Here is a 12,776-nt window from a genome sequence, read left to right on the forward strand (position 1 = left end):
ATAACATAATTGATTGATTGTCTTATTGTAAAATATAGATCTTATTAATTGCAATACAAATTGCATCATATTTTTCAAACATGGATTAAAACTCTATCAAAAAAGCCTCCATGTAACAAGGTATATATAAGATATTTATAGTACTGACACGTAAGGATAGATAATTGGAACCATGTTTGAGAAATTATGGAAGTCTCTAGAATTGGGGCTAAGTTAATAGGCTATGTAGGATCCAATGTGGAACATTCTAAAAAGAACTTAGGGCAATTATCTAAGTAGTATCTATCATAGAACCTTCTAAAAAGGATTTAAGGTGATTATCTAAGAGAGACTCATCATCTAGAAATATTCTAAAAATTTCAAGGTAGTAGAATAAAGTATAAATAGGACTTACCAAAGTCTTTTGGGCATCAGATTAGGTATGGCTTTGGACCTTTTTTTTTAGTAAAATTTGGTTTTTCATCTTCCTATTCAATTTTGTTTGTTCTAATTTTCTTTCTTCAATTTTACCTTTTGTTTCTTATTTTTTTTTTAAATTCTATTCAATTTTATTTTGGTCCATTTTATCCTACTTTGTGATGAGGTTTTATGTTGATGTAGATTAGAAAGATCTTAGACTCTTAAGATAGAATGGTCATGTTTTATTAATATTAGAGCAAGTGCTAGACTATTCTTTGGTAGTATGTCGATAGTCATCATCTAATTCAAGGTTAATTTTTGTAGTTATACTGGGTATTAAGTTGAGGCTACCATGAGTTAGTCTTAAAAAGTTAACTAAAAGATGAGAAGACATTATAATAGTGGAGTCTAGTGGAGAATTACAACATGAAAAATATGGTAGAATAATCCCAAATGGAAGCTCAAATACAATACTTTTTAGCCTAGATAACTACTTTGCAAGGGTAAATCAAAGCCTCTAGAATAAGAGAGTCAACATCTATTAGGCTGAAATTGAATAAGCTTTGTACATATTCTAGGACTTCAAGGTAAGAAGGTATATGTCAATGACTCTTCAATATGCGACAATACCTCTAACTATCTAAGATAAATGCCACTAAATGAATTATGTATGTAACTAGTTATTTGAGAGATGTAGTAGCCATTTGGCAGCAACATCGAGTTCAAAGCTATGAAGCTGAAGGTAGATTTTGTGATTAGGAGGAATTTGAGACCAAGTTCAGAAATCAATTTTGATTCATCAATGCAAAAAAAATAATACACAATTAATTGTCAAATCTTACATAATTTAGGTTAGTGCAAGATTATGTTTCTTGATTCAAGTCCATTTATGTCCAAATTGGTAATATTTTAAAGGCGTAGATGATGGATTAATTTTTAGAAGGTTTGAAACTAAGAGTTGAATGAGAGTTGGAAATAAGGGATCCACAAACATTTGAAGAAGTAATTAAGATTGCAGAGAAGGTTGATGCTATAGATTTTAGAAATCATGGAGCATGACCTATAGCACAAAGTCCTATATTATTATCTAATACTATGGCATAACAATCAATGCCAATAAAAATTGATGTCCTACAAGAATCATTGACACTACAAAGATGATAAATATTGGTACAAAAGAGATTGTATTTCTATTGTTGGAAGCCATACCACCAAATTGGAAGTTATCCAAAACTCCAAAATTCAATCACCAAAAAAATAAGGTAGGTTTACAATCTCAAGTCTCACTAAATTGATAATAAAATAAAGCAGGAAAATCAGGCCTTTGAATGAAGGCACCAAGGATTAGTACTGGGAATAGCTACTCTCTCTTAGAAACACATGACATAGCTTTATATAACTATAAAAAGAATTGACTAGTACATCTAATGGGACTATTAAGAAGACAGCCATGTTGAGTGCTTGTAGATTGTGGTTCTATAGAAAATTACATCTTAACTAAAATTACCAATCAACTTGGGATTAAAACTAAGATAATCAAGAGAGAGAGTATATACCTTACAAATGATTGAAAGAACATATTAAGTGAGACATGTAAACAAGAAATCTTGAAGTTGACTGATACCTATATCTTAGGAGAGAGGTTCAAGATAACAAAGCTAAGATATGATGTTATCTTTAATATACCTTATCTAAAGGTGAAAAATAAGTAAGTTGATTCAGTAGAAAAGACAATTTTGTTTAAAGATGGTAGACATAAGATAATTGGATAGTAAAAATAATCTCCTTTTAAGATGGTGGACGTAAGGTGATTCTTCCTACATCTGCATTGAATGAAGAAGAAAAACAATCGGCAACTAAAAACTTATTTATAGGGATGATCTTTATAAAAAAGCAAATACAACATAAGCAATTGGTATATATAGTGGTTCTAAATCTTGCATCAATGGTGGAAAAGACAACCAAAGGAATAGAATAGGCAGAGCAATTTTTATGAGAATATCAAAATATCTTTCTAAATGACCTACTTTAAGGCATGCTTCCTGATCGAGGTGTCTCCTTTTAAATAAAACTAGTGCTTGGAGCCAAATTAGCAAATCAATCAATTTATTATCTACGACCAAATAAACTTCAAGATATTGAACGAACTGTTGGAAAAGGGCCTTATTTAAAAAAACACATCACTATGGGAGAGCACCTATACTCTTTGCATCTTAGAAGGATGGTAGACTTCAACTTTGCATCGACTATCTAGGCCTTAATAAGCAGATTGTTAAGAATGCATGTCTACTTCAACGCATGGATGATCTTTTTGATTGACTTTGAGATGCAATCATTTTTAGCAAATTAGATCTTTGAAGTGGCTATTGGTAGACATTTATCATAAGAAAGGATATAGAAAAAATGACATTTTATACACGCTATGGATATTTTGAATGGCTTTTGGCCTCATCAATACTCTAGCTTCTTTTATAGGTTACATGAATAGATTGTTTCAAGACCTATTAGATAAGTATGTAGTTGTCTTTATTGAAGGTATTCTTGTATATAATAAAATTTCTAAGAAGCATGAACAACACCTATCAAAAATATTGTGTTAGCTGCAAGATAATTGCTTTTATTGCAAGCAATCAAAATGTGAACTTTAGAAGTTAGAAGTCACCTTTTTGGAGCATGTGGTATCATTCGAAGGCATGTACATGGAGCAAGATAAGATAAAAGCAATGGAAGATTGACTAACTCCTAATGATACTTTCAAAGTATACTCATTTTTAAGTCTTGTTGGATATTATTACCATTTTGTTCGGCAATTTGTACATATTGTTATATCATTGATAAACCTATTAGAGAAGGATGCCCTATTTGAATGGAAACTAGAGCAATAAAGCACTTTTGATAGGTTGAAGAAGGTACTTATTATTGCTCTAATATTGCAACCATATGATCCCAATCTTTCTTGTATACTTGACATTGATGCTTTCGACTTTGCTATTGAAGCAGTCTTTCAACAAGATTTTAATAGGAACCTTCAACATAGGCATTTAAATCATGCAAGCTCAGAAGGACAAAGTATAATTACTCTACATATGATCGAGAGTAATTAGCAATTATACACGCCACAAAATTATAGTGTTACTACTTATTGGAGAAGCTTCTAGTTGTTTGGACTAACCATCGGTCCTTGCTATACAATTAGTATCTGAAAAATATGAAATCATAATATATTGTTGAAAAGAATAGTTGTAGCTTTTTAATATCCATCTTGAATACAAGTAAGAGTAACAATATAATGTGTCAAATAACTTATTGCGAAGACTAGACTTGAAGGCTAAATTAAAAGACAAGGCAAAAGTCACTAACATTAGAAGTATCATTTTAAACCTAACTAAAAAAAAAAAAAATAGAAAGAAGCTATGCATTGAAATGCTTATTTTAAGATGCTTAGTGATTGAATGAAGGTGGGCAATATACAGTATTAAGATTACAGTCTTAGTTATGACTTGCTCTATTTCAAGAAGCAAATTTATGTACCTGATAATGCTATACTCTACAAATATATACTTCAAGAAGGACATGACATCCCAATATCTAGGTATTTAAGGCATAAGAAGACTCTAGAATGGATCTCAAGGACATGATTTTGGATAGATTTGAATTGTGATGTTTGAGCTTTTGTGCACTTTTTCGAGTCATATGAAAGTAATAAAGTAGGCAACATGGTATCTCTTAGATTATTGTACCTAATTCCACTATCTATGGCATATTAAGGATAGGTGATTATAGATTTCATTATGTGTTTGTCACAGACTCTTCATAATGATATTACAATTGTCATTTTTATGGATCAATTCTTGAAGCAACTTTATTTGATTATAGTGCACTCGAATATTGATGTTTTAGCACTTACACAAGTCTTTTTTAGTATTGTCTTTTGTCACTATGGATTATCTCATGTCATCATTTCAAATTGAAATCCACACTTTATGAGAAGTTTTTAGCAAGCCTTTTTGAAGATATTCGACACTTAACTTACCATGTCTATAGCCTTCCATTTCCAAACAAATAGGCAAATAGAGTGTATAAATATAACCTCAAAAAATATGTTGTAGGCACTTGTAATAGTTCATCATAATGACTGGAATGTATATTTGATGTCTTTAGAATTTTTTTACAATTATAGTATTTAAGCAAATACCAATCATTTACTATTTTTCTTTAACACTAGGCAACATCTAATTATACCAATAATTCTTTATCATCCCATCAACACCAACAACTTGATAATTGAGGAGTTTGTACAATGACTTACAATGATCTTATAAGAGGCACAACACTACCTTTTTATTATACAAAATCAATAGAAATAGTATGCAAATAACCACCAACAATACAAGAGCTTCTGAAAGGATAATAAAGTGTTATTTTCTAATACCAACTTACCACTTGCTACATCAATCCAAATTCGTAAATTAACACCTAGATAGCTTCGACTTTTTTATATTTCTATAATAAATTTTGATGTTGCATACTACCTCAGGTTTTCACCACATATTTGAATCTATCCAAGCTTCCATAATTTTCAATTGAAGGAAATTTATATTAAGCCAAAGTGCTTTTCGGATCGATACCAACTACCACCACTACTAGTTGTACTTGATGACCAACAAGAATATGAAGTAGACAACATTTTGGAGCATCGCTATATTTGTAGTGGTAGTAGACATCTACAACTTTAGTACAAAGTTCTTTAGAAAGGTTATCCCATCCACGATCTTGTGTTATAATACGACTATATGGTCAAAGATGATAATATGGATCTTATTATAGAAGAGCCAAGTTAAAAGATAAAGTAAAAAAATATAGATAAAAGATAGATAGATAGTAAAACTTTTAGTAGTAATGCTATCTTTTTTAAAAAGTAACTTCTACTTACCTTGTAGGGCCATAAATAAGGCAAAAAAAGAAAAAAAAAGATTGAAAAAATAAATGATATAAGTATCTTTAGGAAGAAGTTAAGAGTAAATTCTAGCAAAAATTATTTAGAAAAACTAGATATTGATATCTAAAGAAGGCCGGTTAAGAACTAGGATCGAAATCAGATCCCAAGGCACAAAACTGAGTCTCAACGACAACTCTAGGACTCTTTTGAAGATCGAGGAGTGGAATTAGAGAACAGACCTAATAAGATTTCAATGAGCATTGGTTTTGGGTGATTTGGATTTGTATTGACTTTGTAAGAGCTTTGCAAAGTCAAGGTTTGTTTTGGATGACTTCGATTTTGTGAAAAAAAATAGGGTTTATATTTTAGGTGATTTCAAGAGTTTTGTAATAGATCTATGAGTGAAATTTTGTTGGTTAATGGTTATAGTTGTGTTCAATATATGTTATGAATTTGAGCTCGATCTAATAGTTGAATTAAGGATTATTGAGGTTTAAGTGAGTCAAGGTCTCAGAAAGTAGAATTTTAGGTCTAATGAGGGTTTTAAAGATTTTTTGCAATCTACTAGTTGGATTGGAGTGAAATTTATATGAGAGGATATTAAACTTGTTTTCCTATATTTATGAGAATTTTTAGATCAATTGAACGGTGAAAAGGAGAGATATTGGCTCTGGAAGATTGATATCAAGGTTAGAAAAGGAGGCGAGCCAATACCTGAGCACGTTTTTGAGGATATCGACTATTTGGTAATTTCAATCCTTTTCAAAAATTTTGTGCTTGTTTTCAACTTAGTTTTTAAGAAGTTTGCAAAATTTGAGTTAAGATCAACAGTTCATTCATTAGTTATTGAGGTTTAATTCTATCATAGAAATTATTAGAGTTTGGTTAGGGTTTGGTTAGGGTTTGATTTAGGATTAGGATTTGGTTAGAGTTTAGTTAGGATTTGATTAGGATTTGGTTAGAGTTTGGTTAAGATTTGATTAGGATTTGATTTGAGATTAGGATTTGGTTAGAGTTTGGTTAGGATTTGATTTAAGATTAAGGTTTGGTTTAGGGTTTAGATTAGGATTTGGTTAGGATTTGATTTAGGACTAGGATTTGATTAGAGTTTGATTTAGGATTTAGGATTTGATTTAGGACTAGGATTTGATTAGAATTTGATTTAGAATTTAGGATTTGATTTAGGATTTAGGGTTTGATTTAGAGTTTAAGGTTTGGTTAGGATTTGATGAGGATTTGATTTAAATTTTAGAATTTTATTTGAATTTGTTTAGGATTTAAGATTTAGTTAGTTTTTGGCTTAAAATTTGAATGAAGTCCAATAAGATTTCAACTAGGATTAAATTAAGATTGAATTGAGATGTATTTGAGATATGTTTGTAATCATTCAAATATTTCTTTAAGATTTTTTATTATTTCTTTGGAATTCCTTTGAGGTTTTTTTGAATTTGATTAAAGCTTATTTAGCATTATTAGTGTTCTATTAGAATTAAGATTTTGTTGTTGCAATTTCTATTTTACCTTCTACATCCAGGTGTCCAGAGCATTCTCATGTAAGACTTTACGTAGTACGACAACGATGCATTGTAGGAACCTACATAGAACCTCATCCATTGCCAAGAGATAATTTGGAGATACCATCGAGAGCAAAGCAAGGACATTTTGTATTAGTAGAGGAAGTTTAACTATAATATGATAAAGATAACATATTTGTATTGTTGACAAATAGGGATAGATAGTTAGAACCATCTTTAAGAAGTTATGGAAGTCTCTAGAATTATAGCTAAGTTAGTAGACTATATAGGATCCATTGTGGAACATTCTAAAAAGAACTTAAGGTAGTTATTTAAGTGGAACCTATCATGAAACCTCCTAAAAAAGACTTAGGATGGTTATTTAAATGGAGCCTACCATAGAACTTTTTAGAAAGAGGTTAGGGCAGTTATTTAAGTAAAATCCATTGATATACCAATGAATCTAACTTTTTTCAAAAAAATATGACAAAATAAAAGTAAAGAAATATGTATATTAAAAAGAAACTAAAATGGCTATTGCCAAAAGAAAAGAAAACTAAAGACTCTTGAATCTAGACTAGAGTAAGTAAAGAATTGACAAGAGTGAAGAAGGCTTCACTCTTGCCTATATATATATTATCTACCTAAGAATCATATAGTGATGTTCTATAGGACCTACAATATGTGTTGATTTTGTAAGCCATATGTCTTAACTTATAAGGCAAGTTTTCTATGTGTATGCTATATAGTTAGCTTGTTCTATAAGCTATCAACATGTGTGACATGTGTCCAACTTGTTGACTAGATTTTTAATCTAAATGTCAACTATAAATACATATAAAGTTAAAATCGTATCTATAAAGCTTCTAAAAAGCTTATTTAGAAGATATTATAAAATTAATCTACTTCTATCTATTTTTACTTACTTCTATTTCTATTTTCATATAGATAATTACTAGAATAAATATAAATATCCTTGAGAGTATGTCTATGACTCTACACAAATGATTATACCCAAGGTTGAAGCTTGATAGTGTCTTAGTTTCATTTAAAGAACATATGAAGACTTTAATGGATTATTTTGGAATTACTTTGTATTTGTTTTAAAAGAGTAATATTCTTTTAATTGGATGTCTTCAAATTTGAATAAAAGCCCGAAGTGAATTAATATTACACTAACTTATTAGCCAGGTTTTCAACCTATCAATCACTTATAAATATATATTAAGGTGAAATCTCATCTATAAAGCTCTTAAAAAGCTTCTCTACAAGATATTCTTAAATTTATTTACTTTTATCTATTTCTACCTATTCATATTATCTACATAATTATTAGAATAAATATGTATAGTCAAGATAATATCATGAGTTGTATCAAACTAGCAAATAATATAGTTATGCATGCAAGAAAAAATATATAGAATTACAACATCATTATGTAAGAGAAAAGTTATAAGATGGAACTATAGAAGTGAAATTTATTCTCAATAAATATCAATAAGGTGACATCTTGATAAAATCTCTTAAGAGATTTTATTTTCAGCAAAATTATAAAATAGGAGGATTATTACAAATCCCATACAAAAAAGAAATAGAATATTGTGCAGATACTAAAATTAAGAAAGACTTGAAGATGAAGAAATTTCAAGATAGCATTGTGCTTCACGCAAAGTTTTAAAACCTCTTAAATTAATATGAAAGAAATAATTTATTTTGGCTTCATATGCTGACTAAGACATATAAATACCTAGGTGCATATCGTGTTAAATTGCATAATCAGTAGGAACATCCTCACTATTGGCCAAGGATTAATCTCTATTTATTGTTGTGTATTAACTGAATGAATTTGGAAGCAAATTTCCAATGAAACTCGTGGATGAAGTTCATCCTCGGGTTGCTTATTAAGCCCTATCGGCATTCCAGGGCCTAGAGCCTAAGTTGCAGCTCAAGCTCTCGACTAGGCCTTCAAGCCCTAATTCGACGACGTGATCGTCGTCACAATGCGGCGTTGTGGGTACGAAACGCAGCGATGCATGGACGATTAGCTTGCGGCGACGCCATGATCCACGAGCACAATTCATCGTCGATACAGACGAGGAGTTGTCGATGCTTAGCCTGCGTCCACTTTGCATCTTCTGGGTTCAAATTCACAGAGCCCTTTCGGTCTCCAAGCTTAGCTATAATCGATGGTGTACACGCACAAGGAATTAGTGGACCACGTGAGCTCCTTGCACCGCTGGCTCATCAAGCTCAGCACCACATTCGATGTTGTGGCGATGGCGTATCGGTAGCCGTCGGTGAAGACGGTGGGCAGCTCGGGTGAGACGTGGGTCCATGTCCCGTTGGCAGATTTCGTCACTGGTTGATGAAGCCTGCGTTTGACAGGAGAATAGGAGATGTCCCACGTTAGCTTCAAAATGGTTCAATGAAGGTATGGTGTTCTCTCTCTCTCTCTCTCTCTCTCTCTCTCTCTGTGTGTGTCTGTGTGTACGATTATTTCATCAGAAGCGTGATTCAGGATTTTGAATTGGAAACATTGTTGCGAGAGACTATCTTGTGGAAATTGAAAAAAGGAATGGGACCTCAGTCGACCATTAGTTGGGGCTCACCAGTCGGAGTTGCCTCTTACAAACACGTAAGGGATCTTGGACTTGGTAGCGTTGAGGGCGTTATATGCGTCGATAGCTTGAGCTACACCAACAGCCTCCATGGCAGACCTGTATAACGTTTTCAGAGCATGAATAGAATGTGGATGCGCACATTTCCTGTCGGTTCGAAGATTAATTTGCAGTTCGTAACCAATGGATTGCAGATCACTTGAACCGTTTCAAAACCTAACTGATTCCTTTCTAGTTATCCTGCCATGAACAGTAAAATGGCGTTTCTTCTAAAAATATTATAGACTAGTTCGAGGCTCTGTTTGAAAGCCGCTCTACTCAACATCCTCTTCAGGTTGGGTACCAATTCTTATCATGGCGTATCATGTGGTTTACCGAACTCTCTACGACTCAGCGAGAGAACAACGTTTGGTGTGAGTTTGTGTACTCACACTGCAACAACGTCCTTCGGAGTGACTGAGGAATTGAAAGCCTGGTTGATGGTGAGTGCTGTGTAGTTCCTTGCCGTGATCTCCCACGGCACTCCCGAGTAGAAAAACTGCGAATCCACCTCCACACATTGCCTGTAATCATACACAGTCGGAGTCTTTTTGGAGTTCAAGTTATATGTTCTGTTCGTACTGGCGCTGATGTACGCGAAGTACTCCTGCTCATACTCCTGCAATACCGGAATGGAGCGATTTCAAGCATCGTTTTTTCAACTGCCCGTCAGATATATTCCACAATGAGCTCATCTTGCTTTCAGGAAGCAAAACGTGTATGAAAGTAGAGAAAGGGGTTTTTAGTGATAATATTCGATGGCAATCGAATCAATTTACCTGAAGAAAGGTGTTTCGCAGGGGCGCTTGCCTGATACTGCTGGATGTTATGGAAGCTGCGAGGATCTCATCCGCCAAAGCCAGGCTTCCTGCTGTGTGGGTATCGAAGATGCAGTCACCGTAGAGGTAAGCGGCGGTGGGCCCATTAATCTCTTCAGGGCTGAAGCACAAGTCCGGGTAACCCTTCGCTTGGCCGATCCAATCCGCAAGCTTGCAGTTCCAGTTCATAGACATGGGAGTCACGCACACATCGCCGAGACGCGTGATCTGCAAAGTAGTAGCGGATCAATTGAAGAGTTATTCTTAAAATCTAATTTAAAAAAAGTAAAAACAAGAGAAAAAAAAAACAAAAAAACCCAAGCTCATTAATCTCGACACATTAAAAGTCGATTTCCTGGTGCTGACAACTATAGTTTCCCACACATACTTTGTGCGTCGGGTTGGCCTTCTCGCAATTGTCAGGGTTCAATATACCACCCACAGCAGCAGACCAGCCAGATGTCCCCACGTAAATTAGCTCCTTAAATCTCGATCCGAGGCACTTCGCGAGGTCGATGGCGCACAAGGCAGCTGTTGTTGGACCAATGCCTGCAACCAATCAATCGTAAACTGACGTTAACAGCAGTGCGGGTATTTGCGTGTCGTTGGAGATTTGCGATGGACTGAAGGAGGTCATGAATTCCTATGCGCACCAGAGGTTGCAACAATAGTGGGTTGGCCCATCAACTTTCCCACAGTGACACGAGGGCACAGCAATGAGCCCCTAGGAATGTACACCGGATTCTGCAACGACTCCTCGAAGTGGACAGCTTCTGGAACTCCCGAGAATTCGCCAGGGTCAGCGACCATGAGCACCGTGTATCCCTCTGCTCCGCTGAGTTCATCCAAGCATGCTTTGGTCCTTGTCAGGCTGCAACTGTTTATCCACGTACAAAAAGCACAACATCAGCTTACGGTCCCATCCAGAGGTGTATCCATTGGTCACCAATTTGTGGAGTTAATCTCAGCAAAGCACAGGAACAGAATTCAATGGCCGAGACTCCGATTTTCGTTACCACGTCGAGCGCAATCTAGCAGTGAGCAACAGTAGCAGCAGCGGCAGCAGTCCTTTCGCCATCTTTCCTCCTGGGTGGGTACATGAACTAAGTGAGAAAAACTGGGAAAATTTCAGCGGGACCAGAGGCAGAAACGAAGCCAAAATCCAGGATAGGAAAAGTTCTGAGGGTATATAAATAAACAAATTACAATTAGAAGACTGAAGTGATCATTGGAAGGCTAAAAATAACAATTAACGGGGATTAATTTAGAGGCGGAACTTGTCTGCACGACTCTGTCGAACAACGAAAAATCACGCGAAGTGTCACCAAAACTTATACATGAAGTAGACTGCTTTAAATGCTCGTGTTTTCTGTCAAAGCAGACAACTGCGCATGGGGGCATCACAAGGAAATAGAAAAGAAAAAGAGTTCAATCGTCTCCCAGCTTGGCATTCCAGGATTACAAACTAAGGCAAGAGGACAAGACACGAGTTTTCACGCTGAAAACTAATTTGGTGCAAAGGTTTTGCCATCACTAAATTCCGACAGAGAAAAGGTTACCTCGCTTCAGACCAACTTAGACTTCTGAGCTCCGGAAAACAAAAGGGTCCCTGCAGCACCACAATTAATCGAAGCAAGAATGTAAATTTGCAACCAACATGAGCAGTACATCGGTGTTCCAAAGTGTTTCCAAACACTGTGATCCACTCCCAGCCGATCGTATTGACGTCTAACTGCAGCCTTGGAAGGTCCGACTTATCCCCATGCGCAACGCATGGTAGCAGCTAAACTATCCGTATCTCCACAGCCAATTTCCTTTTACGACAGGTCCCTGTCCCTCTACCGTCTGAGCAACCGATTGCTTTTGTTTGCCGCACATGACTACTGCAATAAGTTGAACTTCCACTTGGAATTAACAACCTCCTTCATCAAACGCTTCCGCACCCGGCTTCCACCGAAGTCCCGGAATGAGTCTTGACACATGGCGCCAAAAAAGTCAAACCAGTCGCAACCAATCATACGTTGTTAAACGAGGATCAACACCAAGAATACAATATAATATGCCATCACCATACCAACCGGCGACTACCAAGCAGATGGCAGCACCCGAGAAGCCGCAGAGGAAGCTCATTCGGGTTACAACTGGTGACCACAAGTGAACCTGTCGGAGCTAGTCAGAGAGAGGACAAAACTCAACATTAAAGAAGATGCAGTGGGGTCCGCAAGCTCATAGTCACGCCACCGGATAGGCCACGATGGAAAAGTGAGCAATTTTTTTCAGAAACTTGGTCAGAGCTGTACAGAAAGAGGCAACTCCACGCTACGCTGACGACTCTGTGGGTGGCGGTGAATCGCACCCTACCGCGTGCAGCAGCATTCTTTAAGTGTGTCCCAGCGTGGGATACGCATGTGACAGGGTTCCAACCACCTTGCAATGGCCTCGTGCTTGC

The 12,776-nt window shown here is 35.4% G+C and overlaps 1 protein-coding gene across 1 annotated transcript; it reads right to left on the reverse strand.

Annotated features, from left to right (window-relative positions):
* Nucleotides 1-8,513: 8,513 nt before the first annotated feature.
* Nucleotides 8,514-12,212, reverse strand: LOC112287249 (uncharacterized). The gene is made up of 8 exons (XM_024530076.3): nucleotides 11,887-12,212; nucleotides 11,344-11,413; nucleotides 10,981-11,204; nucleotides 10,716-10,876; nucleotides 10,289-10,555; nucleotides 9,902-10,128; nucleotides 9,462-9,569; nucleotides 8,514-9,224 (listed from the first exon to the last, which is right to left on the reverse strand). The coding sequence occupies exons 2-8, from the start codon at nucleotides 11,403-11,405 to the stop codon at nucleotides 9,026-9,028; spliced, it is 1,248 nt and encodes a 415-aa protein (XP_024385844.1). The 5' UTR covers nucleotides 11,406-11,413; nucleotides 11,887-12,212; the 3' UTR covers nucleotides 8,514-9,025.
* Between the last annotated feature and the right edge of the window lie 564 nt (nucleotides 12,213-12,776).

Source organism: Physcomitrium patens, chromosome 10 (assembly GCF_059467195.1).
Source record: "Physcomitrium patens ecotype Gransden chromosome 10, ASM5946719v1, whole genome shotgun sequence".
Lineage (NCBI taxonomy): Eukaryota > Viridiplantae > Streptophyta > Bryopsida > Funariales > Funariaceae > Physcomitrium > Physcomitrium patens.

Excerpts from the sequence above, each read along its gene's own strand:
- LOC112287249 (XM_024530076.3), bottom strand. The coding sequence starts at position 11,405 with ATGGCGAAAGGACTGCTGCCGCTGCTGCTACTGTTGCTCACTGCTAGA. Across the intron at positions 10,129-10,288 it reads TGCGAAACACCTTTCTTCAG|GAGTATGAGCAGGAGTACTT; the intron begins GTAAATTGATTC and ends CCGGTATTGCAG. Across the intron at positions 9,570-9,901 it reads CCGAAGGACGTTGTTGCAGT|GTCTGCCATGGAGGCTGTTG; the intron begins GTGAGTACACAA and ends AACGTTATACAG.